This window comes from Oncorhynchus masou, chromosome 28 (genome assembly GCF_036934945.1).
Source record: "Oncorhynchus masou masou isolate Uvic2021 chromosome 28, UVic_Omas_1.1, whole genome shotgun sequence".
Lineage (NCBI taxonomy): Eukaryota > Metazoa > Chordata > Actinopteri > Salmoniformes > Salmonidae > Oncorhynchus > Oncorhynchus masou.
The window spans coordinates 19,815,967-19,837,939 of record NC_088239.1 but is presented as its reverse complement, the minus strand read 5'-3'; the positions used below and the strand labels follow the sequence as shown (position 1 = coordinate 19,837,939).

Here is a 21,973-nt window from a genome sequence, read left to right as displayed (position 1 = left end):
AAACCAGTTGGACTGTTTTTCGGTTATGTAAAAGGGACTGCTTGCTTCTATTTCTGTTTGGACCGATTTCTAATGTGTAATTGTTCTTACAACAGACAAGTAACAAGTCGTTCTTTTGCTAATTCCCTGATTTTGTTTGTTCTTTCGGCACTTAACAACTTTCTTTCTTTTTAAGTACTAACTGCTAACATCCTTTGTCGTGATTTCTGTTTATTTTACCTTTATTTGCGACAAATGTTATGTTCTCTAACTCTCACCCCTGCTTTGTCCTCCCTTTGTAGAGAGCAATCCGAAAGTTTGTCTCTGCCTCGTTGGCTTTACCAAAGTGTATCATTAAGCTGCCCAAAACTGCTCTGCAGTATATAATGAGGGCAGCCAAGGTACTCTCACTACTAGGTCTCCATCTTGTATTTCCCTTGTGTATGCTGTGTGTATACTCTTTACCCCTTGAGCACTCCAGTCCAAGCCACTTTCTCACGACGTTACACGCATTTTCCACTCTCACTCCAAAACATCACCACGATGTCAATAAAGTTCTGTTCAAAGACCACAGCCCCGCTCCATTTCACAAGATGCTGCTGAGTCATGACAAAATGGCCACCGCTGATGATGCATGGAAATGCAGTGAACTGTTGCTTTGGGAGAGAGATATGCATGTGTGGTGGTGGCTTTTCTTCCAGGGTAATTCTCGGTAGGGATTGGTCTGTGTCTCAAGCAGGTTTGGGGTCAATTTCAGGAAGTAAACTGAAATGTACTGAACGAAAATGGAACTGACCCCAACCCTGGTCTCAAACTAGTAATTGTTGGTGGTGTTCATCTTGAGGGGTGCTTTATTCCATTGTAAATCCATTTTTTGTCCTGTTGACATAAACACATGCCCTTACATTCCATTTCATTGGATCAAAACACCCCCTAAAACTGTATTGTGTACTCTGTCAATGGCTTTTGCTTTTACCTTTGAGTTACTGGTTGGTTGACTAGATTATTTTCTCTTTGGCTGCCTAATCCTGACATTTCCTACACTCATCTCAACTATTTTGTTTTGAGTGTGTGAACTTAATTTGAGTCCCATTGCTTTTGATTAAACACTTGCTCACCAATGGCAAGTTTGTCAACATGAACCAGACACGCTAAGATCAAATCTCTTAACGGATGTTCAGTATGTAGCAGAGTGGGTGTCACAATTAGGGAGCCAAACATCCTTTCAACAGAGTCTCTGGACACATTGTGTTTGATCACCAGTCCAGAAGTGCGGCTGTTAACGTTTTCTCCCCACAGTTTGTGTACCATGCCTGGATCACCGACTCCAAGACGGCTATGAAGGAGCGCAGCAAGGAGAAACGCCGCTTCTGGAAGAAATACACTGAAGGGAGCAGCAGCAAGCCAAGGAAAGAGGACTCGAGGGAAGGTATGGAGGAGGACCCAAGTTCTCATTCAAAGCAGATAACTTAGGCTTTCAGTCTCCTCCGTTTCCAACCTTAGCCTGGTTTAACCAGACTGAACATTGTGCAAATGTCAAACATTGGTGAGTGCAGCATTCAGTTTGGTTTAACCAGGCAAATCCAACCCAGTGTAGGAGATTTAATATGCTAGCATTGTCACGTCTACTCCTGCTCCCTCTCTCCAGTGCTCAATGTCGCCAGTTTACTCATTATTACTCACACCTGCCACCATCGTTACGCGCACCTGCGTAGCAGTTCCTCTGGGAATCAAGCCCCTGCCTCCCAATGTTTCCCATCGTCTCGCACCATCTGTCTGTCCATCACTTGTTGTGTTACAGTGAACTCTGTAACACAAGGTGCTATCTAGAATCTTAAAGGGTTCTTCGGCTGTCCCCATAGTAGAACGATTTGAAGAACCCCTTTTGGTTCCAGGTAGAACTCTTTTGGGTTCCATGTAGATGTTCTGCTGTACTTGGAACCCAAAAGCGTTCTATCTGCGACCAAAAAGGGTTCTCATATGGGGGCAGCCGAAAAACTATTCTGGAACCTTTTTTTCTTAAAGTGTACGTTTCACCCCCTGAGGATTTCTCTCCGCCTCCGTGACGGGATGTTATAGGCTCTCGACTTCTCATGAATGGGCATTTTGTGCCCCTTTTTTGCATTGTTCAAGAGCACCTACTTAACGATTTACTGAAGCCTTAACGGGAGCCATGCTGTGTCCAGTCCACAGTTCCGCCAAATCTTCCCCCTTCTACCCTCCCTCCCTCCTTCCCACAGCCCAGCTCCAACTCCAACTCCAGTCAAGGCCAAGGCATTCCTGGGTCTGAAATATAGGATGCCATGTTGTATTAGATATGGTCAATTCATCCCATGTGACGGCTGGACTGACTGTGAATGTGGCTGGAATACAGTACGGTCTCTCACTTTAGCCAAATCGTTTTACATGAGGTCTGGGAGGGGACAACAATGTATTGGATAGGCTATTTAGATAGAGAACAACTTGTTCTGCAACAAAAAAGTACCCTTTCAATGGGTTGTCAATGGAGCGTCCTTTGTTTGGAAAGGTACTTTTGGGTTGCAGCTTTGTGACTTTACAGCAAGGGATATGTTTATTTTAAAAATGTTATGAATTTGTTGAAACATTCTGTTTTCAATCTCTTTTCTATCCAGCTGTTCATGTTACTGTTGAAGTGGAGGATCAAAAGGAGATGGAGGAGAAGAAAGACGGACCAGGTAGGTGCCATTCAAACCATTTCAGTCACTTTCAGGGTGTGGAATTGAAAATTCAAAAGGCACTCGCACATCTGAGCTAACTTTTGTGCAGGTGCATGGAAACAGTTGGATAGATGAGGAAGAAGGAACCCGCACACTGCTCTAGATAGTATCACTGATCTTTAAAAAGCTTTACGTATCGACCTTACGACCTTCGTCAGAGCTTTTGTGAGTAAAAAAAAAAATTGCACCCTTATGTAGACCTAGCCCCACCCACACCCGTTCCACGCATCTAAAGGGGTTGGAGGTGAAGGGGAAAAAAATAAGTGCTACCAAATATAACAATATGCATTTCATAAATATTCAAATAAAGTGTGTACATAAAATGTATTAAACACGTCTGTAAAACCACACTGAGGACATTGACCTACCAAGCAAGTTTTCATAAATCATTGTGTACAGTGTAAGAAAAACATCAGAGTAATCTGAAATAGGGGCATAATTCATGATCAAATTTACAACATAACATACATAGGCATTTCATCATTAAGACCTTTTAGGAAATAATGTCTGGAAGGTGAAAATCCCAAAACATCCTCTTTTACTCAGAGTATTATTCATATCACCTCCCCTGTCTGACATCTTAACTTTCTCTATGCCACAAAATCTAAAGGTAGAAATGGATGTGGAATTGGAAATGGAATTTCAGTTTACTTCCTGGGTTAAGTTCCTTGACCCCAACCCTGTTTGAAAAGTTAACCCAACCCATGACACATGGCCCTCTGCATCAATGAAGTTACTGCTAAATGGGATATATTATTATTATATATTAAGTTACAGTTGTACTGTAAGTCACAAAGAAAAAAGACTGATGTGGACTTGGCTATTAAAAGATGTGTGTTGTCTTCCTCCCCATCCACAGACAACATCCTGAAGCGAGTCTTCAACATCGTCAAATTCTCCTGGGTGTTGTTCCTGGCCATGTTGGACAGTTTCACAGCCTGGATCAATTCGATGTGTCAGGAACACCTGGACATCTCCACCGTGCTGCGCATTGAGCGCTGCATGCTCACTCACGAGGTCAAAAAGGTAAGGTCACGGCCAGGGGGTGTAGACTATTCTGAGTATGTATTTTGTGATGCTTACTGTACTATAAGGCATATTACCTGATACCTCAGGTGGACAGTTCAATGAGAATCCAGCTGAAGATTGTCTGTGAATAAATGTCTCTTCCTAGTAACAAAACCATTTGGTCCCCACTTAACATTGCATAATTATTTACCATTTCATACTGTTTAGAACCATGGTATTTATAGTACCTATTTCTAGTAATAGCATAGTAATAACATTGGAATTGCCTATTTCCAATGTTATTACATTGTTATTACAGGCTACGCAATATGAAGTTGGTGTAGGGCAAACAATTCTAACAGCCATTCGTGGTTGTAATGTTCCAGGGGAACAAGCCTTCGCGGGAGAGCATCCACGTGTACTACCGCAAGCAGATGTGCAAGGCTGCGTCCATTGAGTCTGGCCTGGAGAGAACCGAGGAGGATACGTGCCAGGACTGCATCCCCCACAAGGCCAAGCGGCAGAGCTGTGCCTATCTGGAGAGCCAAGACCCTATGGTGTCTCATGACAGCCTGTCCAGGTAATGGAATTGAGGAAAATACACTTTTTATTACAGTTATATTACTACTTAATTATGTAATTATTGTTACTTTTTATTACATTTTTTACTTTTGTTTATTTAGTAAATATTTTCTTAACTCTATTTCTTGAACTGCATTGTTAGTTAAGGGCTTGTAAGTCAGCACTTCACTGTAATGTTGTATTTGGCGCATGTGACAAATAACATTTGATTTGATTATTCATACTCATTGATTTGATTATTCGTACTCATAAGAAATGATGAGATTGATTCACCTCTTGTCATCATTAAAGTACATCAAGTAGAGGAAATCCTTTTCAATTTGATAGCTGGTGATGGCTGAGGAATCAGCAGACAAGGTTGTTCAGCTGCTTCTTGATACTCCAAAGATATTATAGTAAACACACACTGCTTACTATCATTCAGTTATAATACTCAAAACATCAAGGGAGACTATATAATACAATCCAAACAGACTCTAGAATCAGGTACAAGATATTGCCTGTTTTTGAACGATGTCATGCTGTGCAGATGACAGTAGGTCAGATTGGAATGTTGAGGCCTCCCGAGTGGCGCAGAGAGCTGTACCACTAGAGATTCTGGGTTCGAGTCCAGGCTCTGTCGCAGCCGGCCGCGACTGGGAGACCCATGGGGCTGCGCACAATTGGCCCAGCGTCGTCCGGGTTAGGGGAGGGTTTGGCCGGCAGAGATGTCCTTGTCTCATCGCGCACTAGTGACTTCTATGGCGGGCCGGGCTCAGTGCACGCTGACACGGTCACCAGGTGCACGGTGTTTCCTCCGACACATTGGTGCGGCTGCCTTCCGGGTTAAGTGGGCATTGTCAAGAAGCAGTGCGGCTTGGCTGGATTGATATCCAGAGGATGCTATCGGCAATCGGGATTCGCCTTTCCCGAGTCCGTACGGGAGATGCAGCAATGAGACAAGACTGTAACTACCAATTGGATACCACGAAATTTGGGAGAAAAAAGATTGGAATGTTGCGGGTGGAACAGATAATTGAACAATTTATTTGCATTCCATCCGTGTGTAATAAAACCCAAGCCTTGCTCAAGTTATCCCATCTCAGCATGGACACCATTACGTGATAAACACTTACATTACATTACCATTTGACAGAACAATTATTCAATATTCAGTGGTTATGTTTTGGTGTTGTGTTGATATCACGCTGCTTGTTGGTACACACATTGTCTGTTTTAGTCATAGTTTGTTATTTATTTAAGACTGAAGAGTGCCAAGCTCCCGGTATGTGATGGAGTGTTTATGAAGGGTTTAAAACCAGCCTGGCAGCTTGAAACTGCACAGCTCTGTTCTGGGTGCACTAGTGCCCACGGGGAATTCTGTTCTCTGTCTAGACTCTGGCCTGACGCACACACTCACACACACTCACACACACTCACACACACTCACTTACACTCACTCACTCACACTCACTCACAGGCACCCTGACATACACACAGGCAAGCAGACAGACAGACATGAAGGCATACACAGATAGAAACACATATACCCAGAGGTGCAGGCGCACACACACTGTATGAGTTTATGCATGGTCCATAGTCTGTTTAGACCATTCCACAAACTCCATCTGTCTGTGTGTGTTTCTCCAGTGCGTACACAGATAACACCCTGCTCTGCTCCTGTCGTTCCACACTGGACAACACTGATATGGGTCCTGACAGCATCCAGATGCCCAGGACCAGCGAGCGTGCCCATCCTAAACTCTGCAAGATGGAAGGCCTAGACCTAGAGTCCACCTCCTCAACCGACAGCAGAGACAGCCAGGCCAGGTAAGAAACTACAAACACCCAACTTAAACTTCTCTCCTCTCATCCTTCACTCTACACTTCTGCCCCATCAACCGTCAGTCTTCTCTTCCCTCACCCCACATCTCTTCTTGTCTCTTTCCTGATCCCTCACTCGCTTCTCTCTCCTCCTTTCACTGACTGTAGACAATGAGGCATCTTTGTCACTTTGTCTTTTGTTGGCCTATTTACCATTTGTGTCACTAACCGTGATGTATTACCTTGATCCAAAAAGCTAGTGGTACTAGTGTGTCTCATATGGGTAAACCACTGTAAGCCTCATCTCTCCTTGAAGAGCATTTCTCAGGACCACTCTCTTCCTCCCTCTGAATCAAAGGCTTAGATTGTTGGCAAGTCATATTCTTGTCATCAAATCCACTTCCTGGCTACAGGACTATAGTGCTAAAGCTGCCCTTTTCTCTTAGCGCTGTTCAAACATGTCATCTGCGACTGCAGTGTAAACTGTAAAGAGCTTTATTGTCTGTTAGTCAGTGCAGGTGTCAGATTATATTGAGAATAAGGAGAGAAAAAGGGGGAGTAGACATGAGGTGGGTGATTGTGTAGTGCTGTGGGCGGTTACCATGGTGACTCCCTGATTCAGTGCTGACGGACAGCCTTTGTATCCAGTGTGTAAGTCTGTCACAACCTCTCTCTCTCTCTCTCTCTCTCTCTCTCTCTCTCCTCTCACCGCTGAACAAACACTATTTCTGTGTCATTTCATTATCTTGAGTAAATTAGGTTATACAATGCATAGTTCCTGTTGTGGATGCTGATTGGCTGATACCTTGTTCCACATGTATTTCATGATAAATCATGACAAATACATGTATTACTGTTCTATCTGAATTATCACTACACATCCATACAAATATCTCCACTGTACTTCCTCTCTATGGCCATCCAGGCAATTCATAAATCTCTTACACAGGTTAAACACTGCCCACTTGTGGACAGATGAGTTCCAGAACATAACCGCTCCATTATCTTGCCTCTCTCTCCCCACTAGTGAGCACATCCAGTGCACAGCCACCTGCTCCTGCCAGGGGACCACCAACCCCATCAAAGAGACAGGAGAGGAGCCAGGCCAGGACCTCCAGGACCCTCACTCCTCCTACACCGAGACCCCATCCACCTCCACCTCCATGGGGCTGTACCTGGACCATGAGGGGAGTCTTCTCTCCAGGTCTAGGGGAATGGACTGGGACAGCCGGGACAGGGTTCTAGAGACCGAACCTGCAGTGTGGGGGAGGGGACCGTGCTACGCCCACCACAGTGAGCTCCAGCTCTACCAGGCAAACCTCTCCGGTAACACCCCCACAGACACAGACATCCCCCCCTCATACAGCAGAGCCACAGGCCTGGACAGGGAGGAGGCCGAGCAGGTCTCATCCAGTAGGACCCATCATGAGAACAGGCTAGTTGTGGTGACGCCTGACGAGAAGTCAGATTTTCTGTCGGGCGTCACGAGCACCACGTTTCCCTCGCTCACCCACGAGCTGACCGCCAGCGATCTGCTACGCAATAGGTATTGTATTTAGTCAAAGCTAGTCTTTTTATTTAGTCAAAGCTAGTCTTGTGTTGCCAATTGCATTACCAAATATTGTTAATTGCTCGGCTATCAGAAAGCCAGAAATCGAGGTTCGGATTAGTTTGCTTATTTGACAATTCCAAAGGATTTAGGTTTTTAGAGTCCCCCTTGATAGACCCTCGCTCCCTTTTTCTCTCTCTCCATCAGGATGTTCTACGACGAGGAGCTGGAAGACTCTGAGCGTTTCTACGGCAACCAGCCGGCGCTGCTCCAGCTGCTCTATGCTCTCTACAACATGCTGGTGGCCCACTCAGAGATGGTGTGTTTCCTGGTCATCATCCTCAACCACATGATCTCAGCGTCCGTGGCCACACTCGTTCTGCCCATCCTCATCTTCCTCTGGGCCATGCTGTCTGTCCCAAGGCCCAGCAAACGCTTCTGGATGACCGCCATCGTCTACACTGAGGTATTAACACAGTCAGGTTCTTATCAATGTAAATCTGCCCTTACTCCTTGTCCCATGCAATATTAAAGGGATAGGTCACTCAAATGAATGAGGGTGAACAATACCTTTAATATTATAAATTGCACATTTTCATAAATATATTTGTTTTATCCAGCTATGAAAATGCAATTATTGTTCAGGCTGGAAATAATGCTCTTTTATGATATAAACTCAATTCTACTACTCTGTACTCAATTAATAGTGTTTATAGAGACATGTTTTGAGTCATGCATCTATATATTTTTAAGGGTTTCCCCGATCTCACTATACCACCAGGTCACCATCGTGATCAAGTACTTCTTCCAGTTTGGTTTCTTCCCCTTCAACCAAAACATTGAGCTGGACATGTCCAAACCCTTCCACCCTCCCAACATCATCGGTGTGGAGAAGAAGGAGGGATACGTGCACTATGACCTGGTTCAGCTGCTAGCTCTGTTCTTCCACAGATCTATTCTCAAGGTGCCCACTAAGTCTTTAGCTACATGGTTATTCCTTTCAGGGAGTTTCTTTCAAAAATAAATACAACTTTTAAAAAGGGGACTACCCCTTTAACTACATTGTTAATTGTTACTTATTACCTGTATTGATACACGGTTATATTTAGCACACTGGTGTAATAACCATTCTATTCTTTGCTCTTAACCTCCAGTGTCATGGGCTGTGGGACAAGGATGACCCCAGGGGAGGAGGGGGAGAAACCCCTAAGCAGCACCACCCTGACAGGGAGAAGAGGTCCAGCTCCAGGCGTGTGGAGAAGCAGGCCTCGGGGGGCAGTAGCTCCCTGCTGGAATCGGTACGCGCCCGCTTCCCCCGCCGCTTCCACTCCCTGTCCACCTCCACCCAGCTGCGCCGCAAGAGCTCCAGCGCCGCTTCCCACCTCTCCCAGCGCACCCTGCGCTCCGGCCACTCCAGAGGAGGTGAGGTCACACTGGCTCCTAAGTGCTGAAGAATAACTCTCTTATTGGGCTCGTTTGGGGGAAGTGTCTAGACTTTTAATTATGTCATTTGTGAGGCCCATGTCTTCCAAACCTCACCAAACCTAGTCACTCCACAGACAGCATGAGCTCAAGGCAGAGCCTACGGAGAGGGGACAGTGTGAGGAGTGTCCAGCAGAGGAGTAAGAAGGAGAAGATCCTGGACAAACTCAGAGAGCAGCTCATCAAAGCCAAGAGCTTCATTGTCAAGAAGTAGGTGGTCTGGATGTCATGTTTGGATATCGACTTGAAGGTGCCATATTACACTTTTATTCTAACTGACAATATTCAGTCACTTTTCAGGATATTAAATTGGTAATAAAAACAACATTGTCTGTTCATAAAGTATTTAGTTTACCTTGTTTACGTGACCAGATAATTGTTTGTAAATCTTTGTTCATTCTCCGTTAAGAACTCTGGAGATCTACATCCCCATCCGTCAGTTCTTCTACAACCTGATCCACCCAGAGTACAGTGCTGTGACAGACGTCTATGTGCTCATGTTCCTGGCCGACACTGTTGACTTTATCATCATCGTCTTCGGCTTCTGGGCTTTTGGGGTAAGTTTGATATATACCGGGCCTTCGGAAAGTATTCAGACTCCTTGACTTTTTCAACATTTTGTTACGTTACAGCCTTATTCTAAAATGGATTAAATACATAAAAAATCATCAGCAATCTATACACAATACCACATAATGACGAAGCGAAAACAGATTTTTAGATTTGTTTGAAAATGTGTAATAAATTAAAAACAAATACCTTATTTACATAAGTATTTAGACCCTTTGCTAGGAGACTCGAAATTGACCTCAAGTGCATCCTGTTTCCATTGATCATCCTGGAGATGTTTCTACAACTTATTTGCAGTCCACCTGTGGTAAATTCAGTTGATTGGACATTATTTGGAAAGGCACCTGTCTATATAAGGTCCCACAGTTGACAGTGCATGTCAGAGCAAAAAAAAAATAAGCTATGAGGTGCAAGGAATTGTCCGCATAGTGTCGAAGACAGGATTTTGTCGAGGCACAGCTCTGGGGAATGGTACCAAAACATTTCTGCAGCATTGAAGGTCCCCAAGAACACATTGGCCTTCATCATTCTTAAATGGAAGAAGTTTGGAACTATCAAGACTCTTCCTAGAGCTGGCCGCCTGGCCAAACTAAGCAATCGGGTGAGAAGGGACTTGGAGATGGTGACCAAGAACCTGATGGTCACTCTTTTTTTTACCCTTTTTTCTCCCCAATTGGTAGTAGTTATAGTCTTGTCTCATCGCTGCAACTCCCGTACGGACGACGCTGGGCCAATTGTGCGTTGCCCCATGGAACTCCCTGGGCTCAAACCCAGAATCTCTGGTGACCACTGTGCCACCCGGAAGGCCACCTGATGGTCACTCTTACAGAGCTCCAGAGTTCCTCTGTGGAGATGGGAGAGTCTTCCAGAAGGACAACCATCTCTGCAGCACTCACCAATCAGACCTTTATGGTAGAGTGGCCAGAAAGAAGCCACTCCTCAATAAAAGGCACATGACAGCCCACTTGGAGTTTTCCAAAAGGTACCTAAAGACTCTCCTACCATGAGAAACAAGATTCTCTGGTCTGATGAAACCAAGATTGAGCTCTTTGGCCATCTGGAGGAAACCTGGCACCATCCCTACAATGAAGCATGGTGGTGGCAGAATCATGCTGTGGGGATGTTTTTCAGCAACAGGGACTGAGATTAGTCAGGAATCCAGGCAAAGATGAATGGAGCAAAGTACAGAGAGATCCTTGATGAATACCTGCTTCAGAGCGCTCAGGACCTCAGACAAAGGCCAAGGTTCACCTTCCAACAGGACAAAGACCCTAAGCACACGGCCAAGACAACGCAGGAGTGGCTTTTGGCCCAGCCAGAGCCCGGACGTATATCTGATCGAACATCTCTGGAGAGACCTGAAAATAGCTATGCAGCAACGCTCCCCATCCAACCTGACAGAGCTTGAGAGGATCTACAGAGAAGAATGGGAGAAACTCCGTAAAAACAGGTGTGTCATACTTGTAGCGTCGTACCCAAGAAGACTCGAGGCTGTAATCGCTGCCAAAGGTGCAACAACAAATTACTGAGTAAAGTGTCTAAATACTTACATAAATGTAATATTTCAGGTTTTTATTTTTAATAAATTGATAACAACAATTTCTACAAACCTGTTTTTTGCTTTGTTATTATGGGGTATTGTGTGTAGATTGATGAGGAAAAACAACAATTTAATCAATTTTTGAATAAGGATGTAACCTAACAAAATTTGGAAAAGGTCAAGGGGTCTGAATACTTTCTACTATAAACTGTTCTTATTCATTGTGTTTGTGATTGAAACCAAGTGCAATGAATTGAAATTTTCCCTAAATGGCCAAGAACACATTTGAACTTGAACCATTGAGGAAAACAAAAACCTTCCAAATGAATAACATGCCTTTCTGTCTCTCATAGAAACACTCTGCCGCAGCTGACATCACTTCCTCCCTGTCGGAGGACCAGGTTCCCGAGGCCTTCCTGGTGATGGTACTGATCCAGTTTGGCACCATGATCATCGACCGAGCCCTCTACCTCCGCAAGACTGTCATGGGAAAAGTCATCTTCCAGGTCATCCTGGTGTTCGGTATCCACTTCTGGATGTTCTTCATCCTGCCTGGAGTCACAGAAAGGTATGAATGTGGAGAGATAACATTAACATTTAGTCATTTATCCATATAGTCATAACCAGCTCCCTCTTTCTTTTAAATACTGTATATTGCTTACTAAATGGTTGCTTCATTAGTAAGTAATGCATAATGGTGAATGTTTTCAAGGTACTTCAAAAGATTATTGTTAACATTGTTTCCATTTTAAACACCAGACGGTTCAGTAAGAACACAGTGGCCCAGCTGTGGTACTTTGTCAAGTGCATCTACTTTGGCCTGTCGGCCTATCAGATCCGCTGTGGCTACCCCACCCGTGTCCTGGGCAACTTTCTCACCAAGAGTTACAACTACCTCAACCTATTCCTCTTCCAAGGGTGAGTGCGCTGAAGACTAGTGTAACTACAATCACAAGACGACAGCATAATCAAGAATTGAATGAATTTATGAAAAAGGTATGAGACAAACTTAATCAGTGATGGCACATGCTCCCAATACCTGCCTGCCATAAGCTGGTTCATAACTTATATTGACTGTTGGTCCTAACATTACCCTAACATTGTCCTAAATATTCCTGATTTCCAGGTTCCGCCTGGTCCCGTTCCTGACAGAGCTGCGAGCGGTGATGGACTGGGTGTGGACGGACACCACTCTCAGCTTGTCCAGCTGGATCTGTGTAGAGGACATCTACGCTCACATCTTTGTTCTCAAGTGCTGGAGGATGTCAGAGAAGGTTTGTTACTTGCATTGAAAAGCACTATAAAAATAAAGGCACCAATTATGTAGGTTCGCCAAAAGTTATCAAATGTTCATAAAAACTGTAACTAAACCTGATCATTTATTTCCCTGAACAATTTGTTATTTTCAGAGGCTTAATCCTGTATGTGTGTTGTTTACCAGAGGTACCCCCAGCCTCGCGGGCAGAAGAAGAAGAAGGTGGTGAAGTATGGGATGGGAGGTTTGATCGTCATGCTGCTCATCTGCATCGTTTGGTTCCCCCTGCTTTTCATGTCGCTGGTCAAGTCCGTGGCCGGGGTGGTCAACAAACCTCTGGACGTATCGGTCACCATCACCCTGGGAGGCTTTCAGGTATGAAAACTGTGTCAAAGGCAGGGTTTGGGGCAATTCCATTTATTTCTGTTTACCTAATGAATTGACTGAATTTAAATGGAATTGACACCCTGGTTGACAGTATCAGTTCTTTATTGCCATTTGTTAATTTTAGAATTTGACACATTACTATCTGATTTTAGTATCTTAACGTTGGTATCTCTTCCTTCAGCCCATCTTCACTATGAGTGCCCAGCAAAATCAACTGAAGGACATCAGCAAAGCAGATTTTTCAGACTTCATGAATTCGTACAACTACATTCCGGTAAGAAAACCACCCATTTTAAAGATTGCTTTCTGAATCTTCATTTTAGGCCAGATTTCTCAAGCTTTTCAAATATCTTTTGACGCTATAGGTTTGAATACTATTACATTCTGGTTTGAATATATTACTGTGTATTACTATAATTAAGGCCTTTCTCCTCCCACTCACCAGGGACTTGCAAATGTAAGTATTGTGTGTTTTAATATTTCCATACTTCTATCCATGCAGTCAGCGATGCAGTTCTTGGAGGCCTACACGTCAGAGGATGTGACTGTGGCGGAGCTGGAGGGCAGTTCCAATTCCTTGTGGACCATCAGCCCCCCCAGCAGGAAGAACCTTATGGATGTTCTCAGCAAGGAGGAATACTTCCCTGTCACCATGTCCTGGACCATCCAGAGGTAAGAGAACCAGGGCCCTGTTCATTAGGCACCAAAAGGGAAGAAAACAGACTGAAACAGTCCAATAAGATAATCATTTTCATTAGCGTTGCAAAACGCTTTCAACTGTTTTCCGTTGCGTGCCCTGATGAACACTAACCTGGAGGAACCAATACTCGAATGCACACATGTATGGAAACATACTCACTATCGGAGTGAGAACCAAACCTCTATTCAATCCGCATCATGGAAGTTCGACTTTACACAGTGATTTAAATTTATAGGCAATGTTCACGCTTTAGCGGAGGCTGCATTCACGGTAAACGCTGCATATGTCAGGCTCAATCGGAAATGACCTTTTACATTTCTATCGGGGAATCTGTAATGCTTCAGCTTTACAGACTGAATAGAGCCACAACACTCACACACTTCTTAGAAACTCAAAGGTGTTTTGAACTGTAACTTGGTCAAATAACTTAGTAACTACAGTGTTGTGTAGGTCCACATAGATTACATAGTACTTTAGAGACGTAAAATATCTGAGATATCTGCCCATTTACGAGTGCACAAAGTAATATGTATGGGAAAGAATGTGTGGTGTACTATTTTTGACTTGCAAAATATCTACTGTCTGTAATTGGGATTTTTCTCTCTTCAACAGGAATCTCAGTCTTGGAGCCAAAGCTGAAGTTGCGACAGATAAACATGTAGCATACCTTGATATGACAACACGACAAGAGTTAGTAGATCTCCTGAATGGGACCAGAAACCAGGCTGTGTAAGTAGCCTATGCCAAGGGAAGCAGACTACGACTTTTCAGGCTTAGTTAAGCCTTCATAATCCCTTCATAAGGTCTTTTATAGATGCTTGATAAATCATTCATAATTAAAGTGATGCTCCACAACTTTGTATAATTTGAGCCAGCAGTTTTGAAAGTGGTTCTCACGAGCCAAAATGGGTCCCAGTTTGAATTGTGTACTACATCATCCATTTTTTTTGTGTGTGCAAATTGTATGATAGGTTACAAATCCAACTCGTACAATATGTTCTGTTTTGTTGAGATTAAGATCCCGGACTGCATCTTTAAATGTCATGTCTCTTTCTCTCCCCTACTCTCCAGGGTCATAGCACAAGTCTTCCCATGCTTCCTCAGAGCTCCCAGTGACTCCAATGCCAAACCTATAGAACAACTCCATAAAGGTAATGCACGAATCCTTAAACCTGGAATGATTTCATATGGATAGAAACATTTAGACATTTACATCGTCCTGAAATGAACACTTGAGTTTTGAACTGACGCATCGCCCTCTTATTACCGTTGATGTATTGTTTATATCATCTCCATTTCAGACAACGGCTACAAGAACATCCTGCTCGACCTGGAGAGAACCCACAACAGCAGTGGTGAGATCCAGGAGTGGTGGATCGTAGACCAGCCATCGGCGGGACAGATCCAGATGAGGGGTGCTGCGGTGGGGAAGAAGAGAGAGGCAGGCCTCCAGCTCTACGTGTTCAGTGACAAAGTCAGCCCGCCCAGTCTGGGCTTCCTGGCAGGATACGGGTGAGTGGAGGATATCTGACGTTCTGACTTGGGTCATGTAACTCATGTTCAGTGAGACACACAATCATCATTTTGGATTGTTTGTCAGGCAATACCAGCTCATTTCAAAATGTTGTGTTGTGCTTACTGGACACAACCCTGGTGTTGCTTTCTAAAAGGTTTTGTGCATTTATATTGCTTTATCACTAGTCATAAGCATGTATGTGCCTTTTTTAATGTATTATAACAAGGCTTATAATGTGTTATTTTGTCTCTCACCGGCAGGATCATGGGCCTGTATGCATCGGTGGTGCTGGTCATCGGCAAGTTTGTGCGCGAGTTCTTTAGCGGCATCTCCCATTCCATCATGTTTGAGGAGCTGCCCGCCGTGGACCGCATCCTGAAGCTGTGTACCGACATCTTCCTGGTCAGAGAGACGGGCGAGCTGGAGCTGGAGGAAGACCTATATGCCAAGCTCATCTTTCTCTACCGCTCACCAGAGACTATGATCAAGTGGACCAGGGACCAAAAAACTAAATGACAGTGCCACCTAGTGGGGGGCAGAGACATGAAAAAAGCACAATCCAGCAGCTAGCTCGCTATACTCCCTGTATTTTGGTGGGATGGTATTAAGGGACCCTCTCCCTATCAAACCTGCCATGAAAAACAATGACCTACACATGAAAGGGGACTTTGAAGAACAGTGGTGGCTGGTGGCACTTTAAATTAGGAGAACGCGCTCATAGTAATGGCTGGAACGGAATGAATTTAGTGGTATCAAACACCTGGTTTCTATGCGTTAGATATCATTCCATCCATTATTATGAGCCATCCTCCCCTCACCAGCCTCCTCTGTAAGAAGCTGTTTTTTGTTTGTACTCGTTTAGTACAACTCTGAAGAATTGCAGCCATCAGTCAGTGTGTTTGAGATGTCACAGACAGACAGGGAGACAGACTGCAGCTGTCCTGCCTGCCTCCAGATGTCTGGCCTTTTTCCTATTGGGAAACATGAACCAAGGGTTGTGCAATATACTGATAGCTGGCTGTAAACTTGAACAGACATGTTTTCTTGAGCTAACACGGGAGAAGGGAAAAGAGAAGAGAAGCGGGCAGTGACGGAGAGACACTTGACACTTTGATTTTCCAAGATATTTCCCTTTACAATAGCCTACCTGGAAGTGCTTTGGCTTTTCCAGCAAGACAACGAAGAGAGGTTGAAGACAACCCACTGGGCACACACTGGTTTAATCAACGTTGTTTCCATGTAATTTCAATGAAATTACGTTGAACCAACGTGCAATAGACGTTGAATTGACGTCTGCACGCAGTGGGAAGTTACAATAATTTGTTGCCGTTAATTTTGTTTCTACAGAGTAATCAAGGGAGCTGTGGCAGACATCGTTCTCAGGAAATGTGTATCATCTCACCAGAAAGGGATTACGTTTTTGGTTGTTTGAACCTGTAGTACACCTAGGAAAGAGAAACAATAAAGGGGAAAAATTGATGTGATGAACACTGTATAGAGATTAGAATTATATTTCTATATTATGGAGCATGTCCATCTTGATGGCGCCCCTATAAAGACCTAAGAATTGAGGGCCTAAATACAGATACTGTCGTTGGCGTGTGTAACCTGTGTCGGTTATATTTGATTGCTTGAAAACCCCTTGTTTTTGACATTACAAGTTCATATGTTCAACCAAAATGTGATCCAAGGCCATCAAATCTATGCATTGGAAAATGCAGCACCATGTGTAAGTGAATAGATTGGTTTCATGTGTAAGGAATCTAGTTTGTGACGTTATCGAGGTTCAGTGACCTGAATGTAACAAATGTTTGAAAGCTGACCTGCTGCCATTTTATTCCATGACTTGATTCAGTAAAGACACTGAGGGCATGCCACAAACACCAAGCCTGCATACTCCACAAGACTTGACACACATTTTAAGATTAGTTGTAAACATAAATCATCATCTAGCTTTCAGTCAGTTCCAAAGTACAGGCATAACATATAATACAAATGGAAAGGCATTCTGAAATCTAGAAGAAACTAAAGTACAATAATATACCAATTACCCAAATATATTATTTTCTAAACATAAATTTGATTCATTATAAGTGCCTTCACACACAATAGTAACTGAAATGGCTGCTTTCAACACTTCATACTGTACAAATTCAGAAATCATCTCATCCACCCCTTTACGCATCAATCATTGAAGCACAGAGTTTGATATTGTAAGGTGAACGTGCAAATCATTATTTTCACATTGAGTATCTTGTTGCATACTGTTGTAGATTGAATGAGAAAACACCTTGATGATCCATTGAGGCAAATACAACAAATACATTACCAAACCTAGATCAACATTCAAAATCAAATGTTTTATATCACTTCAAATGTAGCAAAATATACATTATTTTACAATCGCAGTAAACCCCAAAAGGGACAAATAATATATCTTTAAGTAGTGTTTGATTATTTTCCACAGTGATATTATATTACCATGCTTATGTTATTGTTATGAGCATAACTCATTGTTATGCTTGATGGTTAGAGTGCTACAGTTGTACATCTGGCGATGGGAGGCAAGGCAATGTTCACGACCCCCTGGCATGCTGAGAATGGGAGAGGTGTGGAAGATTCCGACACCCATCCTTAACAGGTAACTGGAAGTGCTCTGGTCCAGACAGGAAGTCCAGGTTCTGTGGCTAACATAGCCCACCAGCGTACTCATCCTCATCAGCCTCCCCTGCCTCCACTCCTTCCCCAGCATCAGCTGCTGAAGCAGGAGCCTTCTTCTTACCACCCCCTGGAACCCTCAGGCTGATGGACAACTTTGCATACTGCAAGACAATTGGCACTATGGTCAGGTTATGGCAAGTTGTCTCTACAGTATTTGTTTCTCAGAAGTGCTTCCTAAACCTCTCATTGAGTACCCAAAGCCAGTTCCATGTTTTTGATCTCTTCCTAAACTATTCAACTAATGAACTAATCGGAAAACCCTTGGTTAGTTTGAGTCAGGTGTGTGTGTGTGTGTCTTTCTGGAATTGATCAGGAGAGGTTTAAGAAATAGCTCTAAAGAAATGTAAAAGATAATAAATCGTACAAAACAACAAGAAAGCAGGGTCTAGATGGGTGACGCAGGTAAGCAAGCAGTTGGACTGCTATTGTTTCTATTAATAAATTACTCTGCATTATTCAGGCTAGCCTGGAAATGCATCTATGGGGTGGCTAGGAGAAAGGTTTCATAAAGAAAGGACAGGTCATGATTCCATACCTTTTAAAGACCTTAAATGTGATCAAAGGAGACAACAGAACACAATTGAGAGAAGTAGATATTCAAATGATGTGATGACATGCTTTGAAGTGAATGATGGTTACATACAGTATAAGCCACAAGGCAGAACACTCACATCATTGTCCATGTACTTGAATAAGGGCGAGTTACAGACGCAGTGCACTTGGTCCTCATCCTGCTCGTCGTAGCCCTGCAGGAGCTGCTCCAAGGCAATACAGTCCTCACTCCCACTGAAGCCTGGCAGACTGGGGTCAAAGATTAGAATGGTCAAGCATAGGGTTGCAAAATTCTGGTAACTTTCCCAAAATTCACAGGTTTTCCAGAAATCTTTCCAGAAATCCCGGGTGGAGTATTCACAGATTCTGTGCTTATTACCTCCTAACTCCAGGAATATTTCAACCCGGGATTTCTGGAATTTGGGGTAAGTTACCAGAATTAAGAATCCCTAGTCAAACATAACAAAATTCATAACCTTCATATTTACCTTTTAGTTAGACAAATGTAAAGTCAGTACCTGTAACTCTCTCGAACACATTTATCTGCTGCTACGAAGTCATTTCTGTGAAGGTGGACTAGCACTTGGGCAATGGTTTTCTGAAGAAGAAAATACACAGGCAACCATTTGGTTTTAATCTTCACAACAGGGGTAATAATAACAGAGTCTGCTCAGTTGTGAACACAGTCAATTGTCTTTATCAGGCTAAATAAGTGAAAGATCCTTAAACACACCTTAAAACACGTTGGGTAATTCTCTATTTCTTTATACATGTTCTTTTCCTTCTGAATCGACACTGCTGCTTCATCAAGCCTGACGGGACAAAAACAACAGTTAGCCGGAAGGGAATGAGTAGGAAAGGAAGAACAATCTAAAGCAGGTGGGAATTTACTTGTGTTGCCTGACGAGAAGTCTTGATGCTTTCCCCAGCATCTCTACAGCTTGACGTAGACGGTCTTCATTCTGCAGAAATATACATTCATCATATCAAGTATATTTTGATTGATTTGGTCACTTTTCATCACATTAATATATATCCAATATCAATGAAATAAGACTGAGATTCCTGCAGATGTGACCCTGAACTGAGGCTGTGGCTTGGAAGCAACTCAATGATTGGTGTTCTCTAGTATCAAAGATTCAAGTCGTACCTCAAACACTGATGCAGCTTTCTGGTACAGATCCACTGCTTTTGCTAGATCCTGTGATTCGATTAGCCTGGAAAAAAGAAAAGTGCAACTTTAACTGAAGTAGCCTAAGCATCAAAACGAGGAATAACAACGAGCATCATCATACGTTTACAGTGACATGCCAATGTTGACAGGGAATTCATTTTGAGAGACCGTCTAAGACGATCAATATTGGCAACCGGTACATACTTTCCAGCTCTGTCGAGGGCCAAGGCTGCAGTGTCTGGTGTGCCATTCTCCACATACATCATGCTTGCTCTCTCAATATACTGAATAGCCTCTGGTATCCTCTGCATGTCCTGGAGAGAAAAAACATGTCTGTCAATGATTAGCGTTAGTAGCTAGTTAATATTAAAACCGTAGTCATGTCATGTGTCAAAAGCGTCTGGCTAAAAACAAAGCCTTTAATCCAGAAGGGGGCAACAAAAACGTAAAAACTACGGCATAAACGCAACAGTAAATTTCACCCGACCTCTGATAACAAGTATATATGATTGACAATAATGTTTATCACATTAAAACTAACCTTGAGCATCATACCAGCTGCCTCAAGTGCTCTGTAACAGAAAGATCTACTTAGCAACATTAAATACAACCAGACGTAGACAAATCAGTGTCATTCTGGTTCTATTAATATCATTACATAAGATAGGCCTAGATCTTTTATACTCACTTGGCTGCATGGAAAAGTCTGTACATTGAGTTGAGTTAAAGAAAACGTTGATGTTATTATCAGATCTTTGTGGGCCACAATGTTCAAATACAGCATATACAATTACCTTGTTCAAAACTAACCTGCAAAACCATTTATAAGCCTCCCTCCCCATTGGCAGTGAAAGGATACGTTTTGTTGTTGGTATGTGCCTCTGCCTCTTGCAGGTACGCCTCCTTCGCTTCTTCAAGCATCTTGGCATTTTTAAAGGCAACAGCTGGGCGAGAAGGGAATGCTTCATCATGCATTTATAATAAGCCAAATCATAAGACAACTTGAGCAACACTTCTGCAATATAGCCTAATATTACTGACAGTGTGCTATTGCCCAACTAGACTATCAAATGTTGTTGTAGTAGGGGACATACATGCAGGTCCAAATTGTTGCTGCATAGAATGTATGAACCTCTGGGATACAATACCTGCTTTTGAGTACTCTGATGCAGCACTGTCATAGTCAGGCTTCCATTTCATGAAGCTAGTCTTTAAACTGTGGGAAAAAATGAATCATATTCAGTGCCAAACATTACAGCAGCATTGCCTCTGAAAAAAGTTACAATCATATGGATTTGCTATAGGATGTAATACAGGTATGGACGCCCTAGTATTGATGAAGTGATACCGACAGGCTTAACTGCAGTGCAGCTCAGCTGGCTTCCTATCTAGAATGGCAAGCTAGCTTGTTAAATTGAAAATACCAATCCTATGCTATTTGTTTTATACATAGGTACTTCACAATACACGATTACCAATACTATGATAGTGGCTGACTACCTACTGTAATAGCTCAAACGCAATCTCGCTAGCTAACGTCATCTAGCTAGCGAAATTTCCTTACTATTTTTCAGCCTTGGCAATGTGGTCGTGCGCCTCGTTGATTTTCGCAGCCATCTGGTCCAGTGGCAGCTCTGCTGTGTAGTCTACTAATAATGTAATGAAACAATTATTAATATTTAAGTTCTCACTGGCTAAAATGTAGTGAGATGTTGCCGTTACTGGTTTCAGGAGACCTTTCCTTCATCAGTGTGTTGACTACGGAAGCTCGTGAGTTGCATTTTATTTTTCTACTCATATACTGCGATGACGTCACAATGTTGCACCTACTGGGCAATAATGTAATAGTTCGTTTTCTTCTCAGTTGAACGCCCTTCCTAATCCAGAAAACGAGTCTTCTTTCATCAATTCAATTCAATTCAATTCAAGGGGCTTTATTGTCATGGGAATCATATGTTAACATTGCCAAAGCAAGTGTGGTAGATAATATACAAAAGTGAAATAAACAATAAAATGAATCTTTATTTGCAATGCATTATGAAATCTCCAGTTATTCATTTATATAGCTTACAAAATGTATAATATAATTCCTCTATTATTACATGTATTTTATAAATCCTTTTTACACTAGCAGTTGCAAAGTGCTTTACAGATACCCAGCCCAGAACAAGCCATGCAGAGGAAGAAGCAGTGGCCAGGAAAAACTCCCTTGAAGGAACCTAAGAAGAAATCTAGAAAGGAACTAGGCTCGGAGTGGTGTCTAGGCCTCATCTGGCTATTATTATCAGTGAAAAAATTGTTGTGATAAGCTAATAAATTCGTATAGCCTAGTCGAATATATCACTGCCAAGCCAGTAGGCATGGCCTATCACATGATACCAATTGACAGTGTTCTTGGCTCGGGTTCACCTGAGCAG

The 21,973-nt window shown here is 42.9% G+C and overlaps 2 protein-coding genes across 2 annotated transcripts in view; one reads left to right on the top strand and one right to left on the bottom strand.

The window, feature by feature from the left end:
* Positions 1–16,716, top strand: part of LOC135517315 (piezo-type mechanosensitive ion channel component 2) — a 156,865-nt gene extending 140,149 nt beyond the window's left edge. Inside the window, exons 31-51 of the mRNA XM_064941506.1 lie at positions 1,279–1,408; positions 2,613–2,675; positions 3,577–3,743; positions 4,112–4,305; positions 5,937–6,116; positions 7,138–7,656; positions 7,867–8,125; positions 8,441–8,623; positions 8,814–9,081; positions 9,219–9,351; positions 9,551–9,698; positions 11,605–11,819; positions 12,011–12,169; positions 12,378–12,525; positions 12,693–12,881; positions 13,075–13,167; positions 13,396–13,565; positions 14,206–14,322; positions 14,665–14,744; positions 14,895–15,105; positions 15,370–16,716. Coding sequence (XP_064797578.1) covers positions 1,279–1,408; positions 2,613–2,675; positions 3,577–3,743; positions 4,112–4,305; positions 5,937–6,116; positions 7,138–7,656; positions 7,867–8,125; positions 8,441–8,623; positions 8,814–9,081; positions 9,219–9,351; positions 9,551–9,698; positions 11,605–11,819; positions 12,011–12,169; positions 12,378–12,525; positions 12,693–12,881; positions 13,075–13,167; positions 13,396–13,565; positions 14,206–14,322; positions 14,665–14,744; positions 14,895–15,105; positions 15,370–15,625 — 3,882 coding nt within the window. The 3' untranslated portion in view covers positions 15,626–16,716. The remainder of the gene's footprint in view (positions 1–1,278; positions 1,409–2,612; positions 2,676–3,576; positions 3,744–4,111; positions 4,306–5,936; positions 6,117–7,137; positions 7,657–7,866; positions 8,126–8,440; positions 8,624–8,813; positions 9,082–9,218; positions 9,352–9,550; positions 9,699–11,604; positions 11,820–12,010; positions 12,170–12,377; positions 12,526–12,692; positions 12,882–13,074; positions 13,168–13,395; positions 13,566–14,205; positions 14,323–14,664; positions 14,745–14,894; positions 15,106–15,369) is intronic.
* Positions 16,717–16,919: 203 nt separating this feature from the next.
* Positions 16,920–21,338, bottom strand: LOC135517316 (gamma-soluble NSF attachment protein-like). Its single transcript, XM_064941507.1, has 12 exons — positions 21,121–21,338; positions 20,705–20,772; positions 20,416–20,500; positions 20,245–20,262; positions 20,098–20,128; positions 19,761–19,870; positions 19,533–19,599; positions 19,274–19,344; positions 19,116–19,194; positions 18,901–18,980; positions 18,502–18,631; positions 16,920–17,931 (listed from the first exon to the last, which is right to left on the bottom strand). Exons 1-12 carry the CDS (start codon positions 21,171–21,173, stop codon positions 17,797–17,799), a joined length of 927 nt encoding a protein of 308 aa, XP_064797579.1. The 5' UTR covers positions 21,174–21,338; the 3' UTR covers positions 16,920–17,796.
* Between the last annotated feature and the right edge of the window lie 635 nt (positions 21,339–21,973).